This window comes from Vespa mandarinia, chromosome 12, assembly GCF_050613455.1.
Source record: "Vespa mandarinia isolate Hongniang chromosome 12, ASM5061345v1, whole genome shotgun sequence".
Lineage (NCBI taxonomy): Eukaryota > Metazoa > Arthropoda > Insecta > Hymenoptera > Vespidae > Vespa > Vespa mandarinia.
In genome coordinates this window covers 607,193-623,163 of record NC_140821.1, presented here as the reverse complement: position 1 = coordinate 623,163, position 15,971 = coordinate 607,193, and the positions used below count along the sequence as shown (strand labels likewise).

The 15,971-nt window shown below is 36.9% G+C and overlaps 1 protein-coding gene across 1 annotated transcript in view; it reads right to left on the bottom strand.

Moving 5' to 3' along the window:
- Positions 1–10,492, bottom strand: part of LOC118448892 (uncharacterized) — a 44,792-nt gene extending 34,300 nt beyond the window's left edge. Inside the window, exon 1 of the mRNA XM_035882809.2 lies at positions 10,248–10,492. Within this exon, the coding sequence (XP_035738702.1) occupies positions 10,248–10,290 (43 nt within the window). The 5' untranslated portion in view covers positions 10,291–10,492. The remainder of the gene's footprint in view (positions 1–10,247) is intronic.
- Positions 10,493–15,971: the final 5,479 nt, after the last annotated feature.

Below are 15,971 nucleotides of genomic sequence, written 5' to 3'. Positions count from 1 at the left end.
ACATTATTAATCATACTTAAACAAATAAATTAAATAACATTATCAAATTTCTTACTGAAGAATCTAAAAATGAAAAATCGAATTATTTCAAATAATCTTCTTCGTGATAGTTTCTCTTCGTAAAATGAAACTTATCTTTCTGCCAGTAGTTTCACGGTAGCAAAAGCAAACTTTACGAAAAGGCACTACGTCACCATGACTCGTTTTTCAGGATAACACACGTTATTAGAATACTTAGAGAGGGAGTTAAAACAAAATATCGTCTCCTCCTAGCCACCTTTCCCACTCTTCTCTACTCTTCTCTACTTTTTTCCAGCTACTCTTGACTAGGATCTCCGTTGTGAAGCTTTGTAAAGAAATTGATATGTAGACGGCGTTTTCCTTTGCTGTGAGAGACTACCGTGAGTAGCAAGCTTTACCACCTAATTTCATGGGGAGATGCCCTTCCGTAAACTTACTAGTAAAGTCGAACTTGGACGGATAATCTCGTAGAAGTTAACGATCTCTGAGAGAGGGAGAGAAAGAGAGAGGGGGGAGGGAAGGGAGAAAGGAGAGAGAGAGAGGGAGAGAGGAGAGAGAGAGGAAAGAAGGGGGAACAGTCTGATTCGATTTAACGGGACTTGCAGCTTCATCGGCCTCTCTCTTGCTTCGACTTTCGAGCTGAATATACGAAAGACCGTGAAAAAATATGCAAACAACGTAAAGAGCCAAGCGTCCAGTATAATTTGATGCAATTACCGTTGATGCAATTATGAAAGAAGAAAAAGAAAATGAAGTAGGAAAAAAGAAATTGTCTAAGGAATTTCCTTACTTCCCTACCTTTATTTCCTTGACTTTCTCTATCATGAACAAGAGAATGATTGGCATTAAAGACACTAAGAAAACCGTTTATTATAGATAATTATTACGGTGTCGTTTGAATATCTTTAAGAAGAATAGACGAAGACATCGATGAAGAATCTCGCCATTCTTTTATCTCCTTCGTCGTTTATTATTCAACGGATAGCTTAGCATCGTTGAAGAAGTCGATGGTAATTTATCGGATCGTGGCCCTCTAAACCCATGGATAGACGGCACCGTGGTAAAAGAACGCCTTAGGGGTGAAAACGAGAGCCCAACGCTCGATCATCGAGAGCCATTATGCTCTCGTTAAGCGTGCGATTGACTTTAGAGTTCGTCGACGATGCCGCCGTCGATTGCGGCCGTCGAACGGCTCGTCGAATCAATTTTACGCGCTCGCTTCGCGAGAAATTGCCAATCGTTCGTTGAAAAAGTGAAATATATAGAGAGACGGAGAGAATATTCGCGAATATACATATATATATATATATATATATATATATATATATATATATAAATTTCACAAGTATTAAACTTGCAAAAGTGAAATTGATAAAAAGAATCCTTTTGAACTCAATATTTCTCATCGCTCAGTTCATTTTCTCCGATTCACCGTCATCGAGTTACTCGAGATTCTCCGATTCCCTCCTATTTCACGCTAAAACGAAGCCGCTCCGAACTTTTGTCGTGCGAACATAGAACATGGAAGAAGATCGTGAAAAGGTCCACGGAAGGAACTCTTACTCGTGCTCACTCTTCTTAGAAAACGTTTGAAAAGGGCAAGGGAAATCGTTTGAGTATTTTTATTTTTTAATTCAAAAAGCGATTAATGCCTCTATGAAAAAATATATATGTATATCGATCATATTTCCACTTTCCTTTTGGTATCAAAGGAATTTTTTCGAAACTCATATCGAACTAGGGAGAAGTAGTATTTCTTCTCGAATAATATTGTCAAAGTTAGATCTCGATCTCGACAAAGTTATAATAAACGGATAGATTTCGATCGAGTTTGTACGTGAACGTAGCATGCAAACGCATAAACTCGAGAACGTGAACCATTTGAAGATACCTTATATCAACATTTGTTACAACTTCATTACAACAGATCCTCGCATTTAACGCACTCTCATTTTTCGTTTTTCGATCGATGGGTAATGGTGTAATAGAATCACGTAGAGTATTCTCAGTTTTTTCGTGTCTTAGCAAGATGTTACGGTTCTAACTACTGTACGGAGTTGGATCTGACTGAATAGTCGTAGAATTTACTACTTCCATCTAGCTCGGAATATGATACATATATTTTTTTCGAATAAAAAAAAGTTATTGAAGCCAGATAAAAGAGTTTCGCATGAGAGGAGAGAATAGATCGGTTTTTTTCAAATAAAATACAAATTGTCGAACGTAGAAAATAATATACTTATTAAGAGAATGGCGGATTATCAACAGGCAAGAAGATACAATTCCAATCGGTCGATTAATCGCGTTATCATCCCATCGGCTGAAAATTTTCTAAACTTTGAACTCTTGCGAAAGGTTTAAAGCAGCGATCGAATTGGTTAAAGGAACAACACAGTAACTTCTTAGAACTTTCCTCTGCTCGACGACAACGAAAAGGACATCGATGAAGAGGATGTTGCTTTTGTACGACGGAAATGCAGCTCGTAATTCAAGGAGGTGCCGACGTCTCGTCGGTGAGCTGTTCGTTGAGTCTGTGGAAAGGAGAGAGCCGATATCTCTACGGTATGGCTGGAGGGTGAAGGACCGAAAAGAGGAAGAGAACTTGAAGAAGAAGAAGAAGCGTGGAGTGGAGTTAACCGTTCGAGACGAAAGTCTCGACGAGACTTGCATCAGCCGGCGTGTACGAGACTTGCTCCGGTTCTCTGCAAAGGCGCGTATAAGTGGTTGAAAATCGAAGAGAGAAAGAGTGAGAAGGGACCCACCACGAGTCTCTCGTGACCGAGCTCTCCTCTTCGTTTCCTCTGTGGTTTTGTCTCGCATACCACTCTTTCTTCTTGCTCTCTGTCTCTCTCTCTCTGTCTCTCTTTCTCTTTCTTTCTCCTCCACACATATACACGCATACGCACATCATTTAAAATCCCATCGAATTTCTCCTTTGCCTTTCTTTTTTTTCTCCAAGCACCGTCTCCCTTTTCTCATCCTTCCTCTTTCCTTCTACTCTTTCTACTCCTTTTCTCTTTATCTCTTTCTTTTAGTCACACTCGAGAGTTTCGGCTGGCCTTGATCCAGTCGCACCAACCTCGACTTTTCAAGGGGCCTGTTAGTGTACGACGGTAGAAAGAAAAAGAAGCAGCATTCTCATCGTCGTAGTCTGCGAGCTTTGAACCACAAAGTGCATCCTTCCATTAGAGCGCGTGATACTTCGTGACCAGCCGGCTGCAAGAGCAGGTAAATAGTACGCGCTCGTGCTTTCAAGACTTGAGATAGACGACGACATGATACTATTGATGCTACTATCTTACGAAAAAAAAAAGAATGAATTCTATGTTTTACTAAGAAAAATATGATTTATATATACATAATATATTATATATATATATATATATATATATATTTATATATATATTATATATTATGGAAGACGTATAGGTTCAAAATAGAAAAAACAATATACATTTTCCCTTCTCGTAAAAGGCGATTACCGTGAATAAAGTGATCGAACCATGGAAGGGTCATTACACCGTCTGACGCATCTCGATACTTTCTCTCTCATTGTCAGTCGCTTCTACTCGACCTCAACTTCGCTTCACGCAGACACGCGTTACGATAATATCTCTAGACTTTACGTTTGCATTTTTCCCTTAGTCCCCTTGAAATTGTCACTTTAAAAATATGGTACGGAAATTCTCTATGGAAGGAAAAAATTCTTTTCAAACGAAGAGAAAAATGAAGCCACAGACGAAAACATACATCATATACCTATCTAATATCTTTAGACAACGTGAAAGGTAGAAAAATATCGAGACATAATAAATGAGACACGGCGATCGTAAGAACGGAGAGAAGAGAAAAACATTTACGACCGTTAGCTTGTCGACGATGCAGGTGATCGAGAGGAGCCCAGAGACTGTTGGCCGGCTGATGCAAGTCCGTTTGCAGTCTCTCGCGATGGAAAGGCACGCGAAAGAATTCAGGGTTGAAAGTGTGTAAGTATAACGAGTCGTCCTGTCTGGCCGGGGAAGGCCGATTATCCTGCTCTTGCGAAGGAGAAAAGACAAGGCAGAGAGAGAGAGAGGAGGGGGGGAGGGGGAGGGAAAGAGAAAAAGAGAGAAGGGATAATTGGGCCGAACGCGACTATAGGTCGGCTGATGTAAGAATCGACTCTCCATACGCGGCATTTCCTTCTTCGATCTCTCGGAAGTACAGCAAAAATGATAGATGACGATCGATCTGACTTTCCAATCGCGTTACCTTTCACGAATCGATCTCTCGATCGACTTTTTCCGAGGAGCTCAAATATTTTTTGCCGTCGATGAATTATTTTACTCTTTAATATTTTTTTCTCCCATAACATTTAGTTTTCTTTTATTTTCCCTTTTTTTCTATTGTTGAGACTTTGTAAAAGATATCGGGTGTAATCCGATAATATAATATCGATATGAAAACAAATTAATGTAAATATTTTAGGAGGAAATATCGAAAATAATAGCAAAAGGATTAACGGTCGTAAAGATCAAATTAAAAGAGAGTGGAAAAGAAAATGGCACGTCCACCTTTTGTTTCCTTCTAGTTACGAGAAGCTGGAAATGCGGGCGCTCTCGAAAGCCACGAAGTAGTCATAAATCTAGCGGAAGGACTGTGGAAACGCTTTTTCGCTTGCGAGGAAAAAGGAGGAAGGTTGAAGGAGTAGGAAAAAAATAAAATAAAAAAGAAAAAACGTAAAGGAGAAAGAAAAACCCAACATCTCTCGCGGAAATCGAGTAATTTCTTCGAAAAGCACAGAGAACTAACTTAACGAGGAATGCCATTTCCTTTTTGTTTTATTTCTTTTTTGCCTACTTCTTGAGTTGGTACAAGTAAGTTCTTACTTTGGAATAAATTTGAAAATGTTTTTATTTCCGACGAGTAAAGAAAAATTGCCGCGAGTTGTTCACTAATTTGAATATATCGCGGTATGTTCGATGAAACGCTTAGCGATATACGTTAACGATCGAATTCATTGGAAATAAATACATTGAATTCTACGTTAGATTTTACGATCCGGCTCGCCGTTAGGCACTCACTCGTTTTTTCATTAAATAATTATTACTATCGTTATCGTTATCGTTTACGGTCAGAGTTTTTGTCGGTTTTACGTAAAAAATATCTGTGTATACGAAACGATACGATCCAGCGATCGTATCATTTTATTCCGAGCGGACGAATCACAAGGCAGACAACAAATCCAACAAGCGTGTATCTCTCTATACGGGAAATATCGCGTTATTTCCGCGTTCCGCGGATAAGTCGACGAGAAAAATGTAAAGCAAGTGTGAAGCGCGATTGCAATGTAGAATATCTCTCCTTTTCTTCTTTCTTTCTCCCTATGCCCCGTTTTATACATCGTGAGCCAAAACATGATATTTCTTCTATAAGAGATAAACGACCGTTGCATTTTCCCATAGGATTTAGATACACAAAGCTGATTTCCATGAAATATACTAGCCTCTCGGAAACGGCTATGAAAATCGTCGTATCTAATGAAAAGGAAGAAAGAAAAAGTAAAAGAGGATAAATATGGAAATGGAATTATCTTTTTACCCGCTAAAATTTCGGTAGCTTTCAAATCGCCAAAGTAATAAAATATTTCGAGTTTCGAGCAACAATATCGTATAAATAAATAATCGAAAAAAAGAAGAGAATAGGTTAGTACGTGCGTTTTATATGAGAGATCGGTTTAAAGACTTTGCTAAAGGAACCGTCCTTCCACTTTTTTAATATTCTGACCACGAAATCGCAGGGAGCAAGTCCTTTATTTTCTCTGTGGATAGAGTTGAGTAGAGTTGATCAGAGAGAGAATGGTACCGACCTTCGAGGCTACCCTTTTTCTTCTACGTCGCGACAACGAACAGAGGGAGTAGAGAAAGGTATTCATCGATCACTTATGGAAGCAAGGTTTTTCGTCTTTTCGACAAGAAAGGCTTCTTTAAAAGAGAAAGGAAGACACATAGTAGAGAGAGAAAGAGAAAACAGGAACGCAATATTCCCGGGGAAATAAGCTACTGAACGGAGGGGCAACAATTTTCTGCGACGACGTGGAAAACTTACCGAGCCGTATCTCAACGCGAGTAGAACGACGCGCCTAGAGGTAGCAACAGCAACTGTGGCAATTCAGAAATAACGGGAAGAAGACGACGAGACAAGGAGAGTGCAAAAGATCCGGAATACGTAATCTTACGGGAGCTTCTGGGATTTTATTTGGCGAAAAAGAGAGGGACAAAGAAGCTTTCTTCATTCTCATTTTCTTTTTTTTTCCCGATCTGTTTTCGGATGAAAATGTTTCCGTATGGAAAGCCAGCGATGATAATCGCTAGGGAATAATATAAAAAGAAGAGAGAGGAGAGAAAGAAAAACGTCGACTGTTACGAGTCTATTAAAAAAAAAAAAAAAAAAAAAAAAGAAAAAAAAAAGAAAAAAAAATGACAGGACGATATGATCGCATAATAAACAATACGATACATTTGCGTATGTACATAAGTGTAAACGAAGAACGAATTACAAAGACTCGGCTTATTCACTTTTCTGAACGTGTTTCAACTCGAAAACCATTTCGCCTTGATATACGATATCGAAGCGAGGTGGTAGAAGGCTCATCCAGAAGCGCGCCCATAAAATATTCCGTATGCGCATGAAATTGATTTTCCGTCTGCATGGGAAATGCGCTCTGCGTGGCTCTCGTGTTGTACGATCGCAGAAGGACAAGAAGTAATAGAAAAAGAAAAGAAAATATTGGAAAATTACTTGAAAAGAAAAGAAAAAAGAGAAGAAAAGGAAAGAAACTTCGATCACATTCTGGCCTTTTCTAAGTTATTTTGAAAAAAAATTCATTTCCCTCGTTTACGATAAATTTACCAAGTTACCGAAGGCAAATATTTTCCTCGTTTATCTTTTTTTTTTGTTCTTTTAGTTTTTCCTTCATCCAACTTGAAGCTATTCGTTCGACGAAAGAACGATGAGAAAAACGATCGTTGCACGTCGATCCAATTTCTTTCTCTTCGTCTCCGAAGACCGGAATACACACCGTCGGCGTTCATGCATTTTTCGACTCGACTGTGGAAGAAACGTCTCAACGTTAAATTAAATTCAACGAACGCAGAAGCCACTGAACAATATTCCAATTTTTCTCCGTCGCCATCATCGTACTACCTCTTTTGTTTCTGCGTGTAATACTTCAGCACGACCGAAAGTCTCTTTCCTCTTCTCTTTTACCTCATCTTTTTCTCTCTTTTGACGACCTCGTCTCGCCATGTACGTATTAATTTTCTCTGGCGTCGATCCATGGACACACGTCGAACGGCCACGATATCGCGAAAAAAATTCGTTCGAACATTCTCCAACAGATTATCAAAAAAAGAGAAAGAGAGAGAGAGAGAGAGAGAGAGAGAGAGAGAGAGAGAGAGAAAAATTTTGCTCCTCTTTAATAACTTAATCGTTTCTTTATTCCTTTTTTATATGCTTACATACATATTATATAGAAATCATTTTAGCAAATACATGCTACGTCATAAAGGCAAAGATAAAATAAAACAGTTGGTTGAAATAAAATCTAGCGCATGACGTAAAACCGCGCGATTTTCAAATGAATAACATTATGAACTGAACTTGACACCAAGACTAAAAAAAGAAACTATGTCAGTGGATCGCGATATCTACGCCTTGGATTTCAACGAGAAAGAAATAAGCTGAGCAAAGATCAGAGAGCTATTCTGAAAACTCGAAATGTAGAAGTTGGTTGCATAATATTGTTAACGATAATAATCGTATAGATTTCTTACTATCGAAACACATGCAAATTTCTACAATCATCATTTTTCTTCTTTACATTCTTTACATTCTAGTTAAAAAATATTCCTCTTATCTATTACATTCGAGTATTATTTCATTTCTATTTCATTTAAATATCATTTTAGTAACAGTTCTTCGTTTAGCTTATATCGAGCTAACTTTGTTACATAGAATATCATCCAATCGAAAGATATTTAATTACACTTGTTCGTTAGTTTCCATATCTTTCTCTACTTTACTTTATTTTACGTAAACGTTTCCATGGATGCATAAGAAGAAATAAATATTTATCTATCTTAAGTCTGTTAGCCTCAAATAGCAATCCGTGGATCATTCGGTCTTTTCCGAGAGCAAACGCAAGCAACGCGCAACGCTTACGGAGTAAAAGGAATGGAACTCATTACTCGACTCTGGGGTATTACCTGACTTTATCGTGAAAAACGGAAAGGGAGAGAAAGAGAGAGAGAAAGAGAACTAGGGAAGGAGATAAAATGTTCGAAAATGGTGCATCGAAAGCTAGTGGTTGCGAAGAGATAGAAAGAGCCCAAGAGATGGCTGCTTTCAAAAAGACTCGGAAAGCTCTTTTTCTCTAAAGAAATAGAGAAAGAAAAAGAGAGAGGGAGAGGAAAAGAAAATAGTACATATATATAAATTTCACGGCATTCGAAGAGTCTGCTTCCAGACGCTTTATTTCAAGCAAACTACGCCTCAACGATCTGAAATAAAAGGTTAACGATACTGAAGAAGCTCCACGATCGCGTCGGTAAATCCATCTTTTCCGGCGTTTGTGAGAGGAAAAAGAGAGAGAAAAAGAAGAGGTGGAGATCAAGAAAAGCTAGAGAAAAACAATAAAAAAAAGCATTCCTTTTGAATCTCGATACACACGCAGCAGATGAGAAATTCGAAATATGTCCGTTAGTTCGGTAGATTTAAAATCTTCTCATAGAGACTACTTTCGTAATAGTATACGATTGAGAGAGATAAGAGGAGAATGACTCTCCGTTCTCATAAAGAAATTTTCTCAAAATTCTTTACGCGAATACACATTCACATTTTCTTTTAACTTTCATTTGCGAATGATAACATTTTTAGGAGGAAGAAAATAATATTTCTATCTCTTCTACGCTAAAATTAAACCCTTTGATGTTGCACGAACAAAATTTCGTAATTTCAATTAAACGAAATCTTGAAATAAAATAAAGAAAGAGAGAGAAAGAGAGAGGAAGAGATTTAATCGATAACGATTTAAGTGGCTGATGTTATTCTACTTACGGATGGATAGATATACATGAGTAAAGGGGAAAGGGTAATGCCACTCCTACGTGAAATTATGTAAAACTATGCGTTGGGACGAAAATTACAGGCTTTAAAGAATTGCATGCTGAAAAGGTCGGCGCCGAATAATCGGTGAAATCACGTGGAGAAATTATTCCTCTGAGCATATCGAGTGAAAAGAAATTATACGCAGGAGAGAGAATCGATAAATGTGTAATTAAGTAAAAAGGATTAGCTAGTAAATAATATGGATGAAAAAAGAATTCTATTAGGTAAGAATGCGAGCTGGACCGCATATAAAATTGAGAATGACTGGACGATATGTCGTTGTACATAAAAATTTCCATAGATGATATAGTCTATAGAGGTATTTGTATATGTATATATAAATGCTTCTACCTATATATATACAAATACCTATGCGCGTGAAATATTTCGAGCACTATTGTTTACAAAGTACTAGCATGGGACGATTTCAAAACAAAAAGCTGTGATCGATCGTACGCGCTTCAAAAGAGAGAATAAATTTGGAAACGAGACGCTTCGTTTCTGCATATATATGTGATTGACTGTGTGTGCGCGTGTGTGTATGTGTGTATGTAGTACATAGTATATGTTTCTTTTTATTAAAAAAAAATTTTTTTTTTTAAATGCTAGTTCGTTAAAAAATTTTCTGTCCATTCGAGACGTTCTCTCTTTGGAGAAATTATCAAGGATTATCACCTCGGGACATGTTCGTCGCTAGAAAATACTACGAAGAAACGAGTTGCGGTGAAATGCTGATTCGTACTCCAGGGAACTCTGTCGGTTGAATAACTCGAAATCGCGTTAAAAAGAACACGAGATAATGCAATCAAAAATCGTCGACGAAGCTTTTCTCTTTAAAAACTTTAACGGGGGTAGTATTCAATTACGTATAAACTATTTATTACAGAGTGAACCAAACGAAGCGTTACAAAGTGTTCTCATCGATTATTCTTTGTTGATATTAAACAAGACTAATTATAAATAAATTTAGAATACTTGTTTAACGCTTTACTTGGGCCATCTTACGCATATACTTAATATATGAAATATAATAGAAACAAAAATAATAATTTCTTATTGTTTGTTAGTTATCGACTTACTTTTATGCCTGGAGAATCTCCGAAGCTTCTTGAAGAAAGGCATTTCTATCGGTAAAATGAGAGAGATAGAGAGAAAAAGAGAGAGAGAGAGAGAGAGAGAGAGCGCTTTTCCAAAAAAGCGTACGAAATATTTTTTTTTCACACGATCGATCACCTGTCAAACGACGATAAAACGATTTTGAGAATCGTTTGCTCGCGATAACCGTGCAATCGCAAATAAAGACGCGAGGAAATACGTCCTCGTCCAAGAACGAGCGAGGCCGAAGTGTCGATTCCTTCTCCTTTCGCGTACTCGTACTTTACTCTCAACTTACGTATGTAACATATGTGCTTGCGCGTGTATGCGTAAACGTGCGTGGCTTCTACTCGAACAGAATTTACTATTCCGTAAGCATTACACTGCGTTTCCATTTACTATTACTACCACTACCACCACCACCACCGCTATCACTATTCTACAACTAGTATCGATGCCTTTATTCAACATCTATTCAGAGCTCGTAACACTGCATACGCTCTTAGAGTTGTTGTCCGTCATCATTCGCTTACTGACACTGATTGTGAACAGAGGATCAATGTGATGGACGAGATACCATTGATCAATGAGAACCAAAACGTGAGGTAACTACCGTAGTCCAGATTAAAAAAAGATATATAATAATATCTATGAGATTGTTAGAATTTTTTTGCTAAAATTTAAATTTAAAAATTTAATTGTTAATGTTCGTATTCGCAAATTCGTAGCCGCATTTGTTGTCTTCATATTGATAAAACCGTAAATAATTTTTTTTTTTCTTTCCATAAGATCGTATACTAATAAAAATGTAACTTGGAGTTATTTCTTATCTTTGTAATTCATTGTAAGAGTCGAGATAAAACGGTCGTTCCTATGAACTATATAAAAAAGGTTCACGAATAAGAGATAGTCCTGTAGAAATAAGATCTACTAAATATCTCCTTTGTTTATTCGTAAAGCTTCTTTTCATTAAAGAAAATTAAAGAAAAATAAAGGAAAGATACAAGTTTACGCGTGAAAAGGTAGTAATGTAAATTAAGTCATAAATGTAAAAAAGAAGAATTTTGACGATTTTTTAGTTAGCAGCGTTAAGATAAGTTGATACGAGGTGATCCAAAAAGTTTGAAAGGAAATAGGAAAAAGATTAAAGAGAGCCAATGAAAGCAATCGTCTAACAGAGGATGGGTATAATTGGCGGGAAAACTTAATTAAGTCGTCGAGCGGAAGTTGATAGAACGAGTTGGAGCTGGCGCTTTCAAACGAATAAGAAGACGTCTATGACGATATAGGTTCTCATAAAGGAGCTCACTCAAGAACGATGAACCATAGTAACAATGATTTTCAAACAAAATTTACAAAAATTTATTTTCTCGTTGAATTTGGTCTCATACAAAGTGCAACGTTCATTCCTTTATTCGTTGGTCATCTATTTCCTGCCCGTTTCTACATGTTAATGAACGATATAAATAAAACACGATATACATACATATTAAATATCAAACAATAGCCATCAGTTGGTTCGTTCTCTCTGTTTTTCTTTTTTTTTTTTTTTCTTTTTCTTTCTTTCTTTCTTTTTATTATTTCTTTACTCGAAAAATACGTTCATTCATCGTCGTTTCTATCCCGAAATAGTAAATAGTAGATAGTAGTCGGCATAATATAATATACCCTTCTGAGCACAAGTGGCAGCTTCTATTTAGAACAATCTATTTCCATTATAGTATTAAATTCTTGTCGTATAATCGTGCCAAGTATCCACTCTGCTTCCGAATGAAATTAGTCAAGCGCGTTATTATACTAGGTTCAAAGTTCCTTCAACACGTGGGTCATGAACTTTGAACTTTGAGACTTCCGGAAGAATGTAAAATTCAAACGTTGTAATGATATAAGAAAAAAAGAAAAAAGACAATTCAAGGAAGACCCGATAAGGAACGATTAACGATAATTAATAATAAACGAGACATCTTCGATCTATATAATGGAATCGATGCTCTCGTTTCTTTTTCTCATATCTATAGATAAACTTGATTGAATTACTCCGCAGTAAAGTAACGCTCAAACTTCCTTTATGATTCTCAATTAAAATTCGTGGTCTTTCTCGACGAGATGCAAGAATATCATCGACCGTGAAGAGAGAAAGATAAAGAGAGAAGCTTAAGCCGCTTTTGGTTAAACCAACTATTATTTCGTGGCCAAAGGGAAAGCCATCGTCGAGGAACGTAGTCGTTGGCCCGGTTACCTTCATCCTTACGGATTTCATTAAAACTCAAACTGAGAAAATTTGAATATAACTTAACGAAGAACCAAAATTCGCGAGAGCTCATTATATACAGGACACGATTTTGAACGCAAGGTCGTTGCTTTCATATCATACTAATATCAACAAAAAGAGACCTTTGACTGACTTTGACGGTAATCGCATCAGTTTGCCTTTATACTCCGACGAGTAAACATCGAAGCTCTCTCTTTCTAAACGTGAATGGGAAAGGGAAACTGCCAAATTCGTGCGAGTCAAGTCGTATTCGTTTGAAAAATCATTTCTCATTTCAAATTCTCTTTTCTATCGTGTACTTTTTTGAAGGGACTGAGTGTTGTTTTAATAAAATAAAGATAACACAAGGAAACGTATGCGTATAGAAATATTCTATTTATGCACTAATTATATTAAGTTAATTTAAGAATTAGATATTAAACATTTTTTCTTTATTATGATCGAGAATGTTTTTTCGATCGTTGAAAATATCGAGTAATTCTCTAAAAAATCATCGCAAGATGGCCGTAAAATCGGCGTGAAATTGAATTGCAGAAGTTGGAAAGGGCTCTCTTCGAGACAGGAACTTTAATATCCGAAGATAGTGAAGAGTATGTATGTACCTTTGATGCTTTTCCTAAAGTTCGATAAACGCTTACGATACTAATATTTCCTGTCTTCGATCTCGAATCCACAAAATGCTCCTGGCATTGCCTATGACAGCCTTTCGAAAACTTTGAAAACTTCCTTTTAGAAGGCGAAGACATTTTTCCGCGAGCGTGCTCAACGCGATCTTACTTATCGTTTTCCATATTTTTCATAAAAAATAAATGGAAAAAGAAAAAAATCTACGTACCGTCTCATTTATGCGCCTACAAAATACATACATACATACATTAGTTATTATGTATACCTACGATGGAAAATAATATGACGTAGAAGCGAACCCGGAGCGATTATAAAGCGCAGTTAACCGTTATCTAATTGATAGGTACGGTCCATTGATTCCATGTTACAGAGAGGGTGACGTTTAGAAAACTGCATATTAGAACTATGATATAAAAGTACTAGAAAGGATTGATTTGCGATCTTCTACATATACTTCCTTTTTCCATGCGACGCAAAGAAATGATTAAGGAAAAGAAAAAGAAACACGAGAGAGAGAGAGAGAGAGAGAGAGAGAGAGAGAGAAAAAGAGAGTGGATTTGACATGGACTTGAAAAGAGGAAGAAAGAGCAATATAGGAGAATGTAAATTATCGATCAAAATTAATTCTATGTCGATGGATCATTTTCTATTCCGTTGTATTCATGAATAAATGTTGACGATGACGACGACGACATCGATAATGCCGACGACGACGGCGTTACCGATTCGTAATCGCATTTTAAAATGCGAAAACGAGTTCGGCCTCGTTTTTGCTGCGGTTCACACGCTGATTACATTTGTCCAATGGATAGTATAGTACATACGTATGTGTGCGTGTGTGTGTGTGTGTCTACGTATATACATATGTACATACGGATTTAATCAACGAATTTGTTCAACGAATAGTTTTTTCGTTACACCTTCATACGCGACATATATAAAAATATATGTATTTACGTATATAAAACGTAGCTATTTGCCGTTTGACCGGAATTTACATTGTAAATTTTACATTGTAAAATTTACGTAAATTTTGTCAGCATACGAAACTCACCATGCGATCGATCTTTTAGCGACGAGCGCTGAATAATGCAAAAAGTGAATAAGAAGAGGGAGACGGGTGTTAGTTGTGAATCGTGCGTTCAATTTTATTTAACCGCAACGTCATTTATTTTATGTATCGCTTTTACTCGATATCTATCTCCTGTATTTTACGTAACGCAATCCCTCTTTTACTCTTTCTCTCTACATACGTAGACATATATATATATATATATATATATATATGTATATATATACAAACATACAACACACACACATGTATACATATATTTTTTTTTGTTCCGCTTTACCGATTTCAAAGACGAACGTGTCTCATTTATTCGTTCGATCTCTTTTTGCCAGTAGTAGTCACTGCATCGATCAACCGGTCTCTCCTACTCTTTCTCTCTCTCTCCCTCCCTCCCTCCCTCTTTTTCTCTCACTTTCAACGTGACTGCTTCGTAATCATTCGAGTTCTACTAATTAACATTCCGTACCCAACTAATTCCGTCCGCACATCCGACTTATTCCTGACCATAGCGATGGCGACTTCGAAAGCGTTAAACATTCATGTAGTTAATTATAAATTAACGCTGTTCGTAAGAACGCAAACTAACTTTAATAATTTTACATAAACTCTCTTTCTCTCTCGCTCTCTCGATTTTTTACATACATATTAAAATCCTATCAAATTTTCAAGATATCGTTCATGCGACAATAGCGTCAAAACTAGATTAGCTACGTTAAACGGGTCCATTAGTTGCGATTGAAATATATCAAATCGTAGCACAAAGAAAGACTATAAATTCTCATCTATAGAAATGACCGAACGGATATATTTGAAAAAGAAATTATACGAAAGTGAAAGAAAAATGAGAGAGGAAAAAAACCACGAACGAATTGTTCGCGATGGAACTTCGATACCTCGAATGAACCCTCTATCTTTCTTTTGCCTAATGAAGGAAATGAAGGGAGAAGAAGGAAAAAGTAGAATACTCCAGAAAGGAAGAAAGAAGGAAAGAGGAAGCTTTTACGTCGAGTCTAACGCGTGCAAATAAAAGCTTTCTCTCACGACGAAAGCAGTAATGAAATCCTCTCTTCCACGAGGGTGTCGATATTGCGGTCGAACAATTTATCGATCGATCGACTCACGCCGATATTATTTCCATGTAAATTAAATCTAGAATGGGCGAACGAAGTGCATGTGATAGAATAGTTTTGTGGTTAGCGAATATTTTCGATACGAGACCCTATTGGTTACACTATACCGTTCTCGAAGTCGAGAGTAAATCGTTTTATCGATCGTATCTTGACGATTGAGAGAAGACAATTTCTATTTTAATTTCTTCATTCTTCCAATTCCTTCCTTCCTACTTTTTTTTTTTTTTCTAGTTTTTCTCTACTTTAGTGTCAACAAATCCAAAATGGAATTTCCACGATGCTATCGCGTAATTGAACTCCGTCGCATCCGCAAACGTACCGGAACGTGTCACTATCCCCATAAATCAGGACGTAATCGACGTTTTAACCGCAAATACGGATAGCACGAAGCGCACCATAGTGCTACATTTCAGTGAATAATTTCGCCTACCGTATGCTCTCAGTTTGCAAACTTCCAATCTCTGATCTCATCTCTCTTTCTTTTCTAAGCTACCGAACGAAAATCATCGATAGAAAATACAATGGAATAAATTCCAAATGAGTGGATCATTATCCAAATATTTTTGATTTCTTCGGATACATAACATCATAACGATGTTCGGTAATA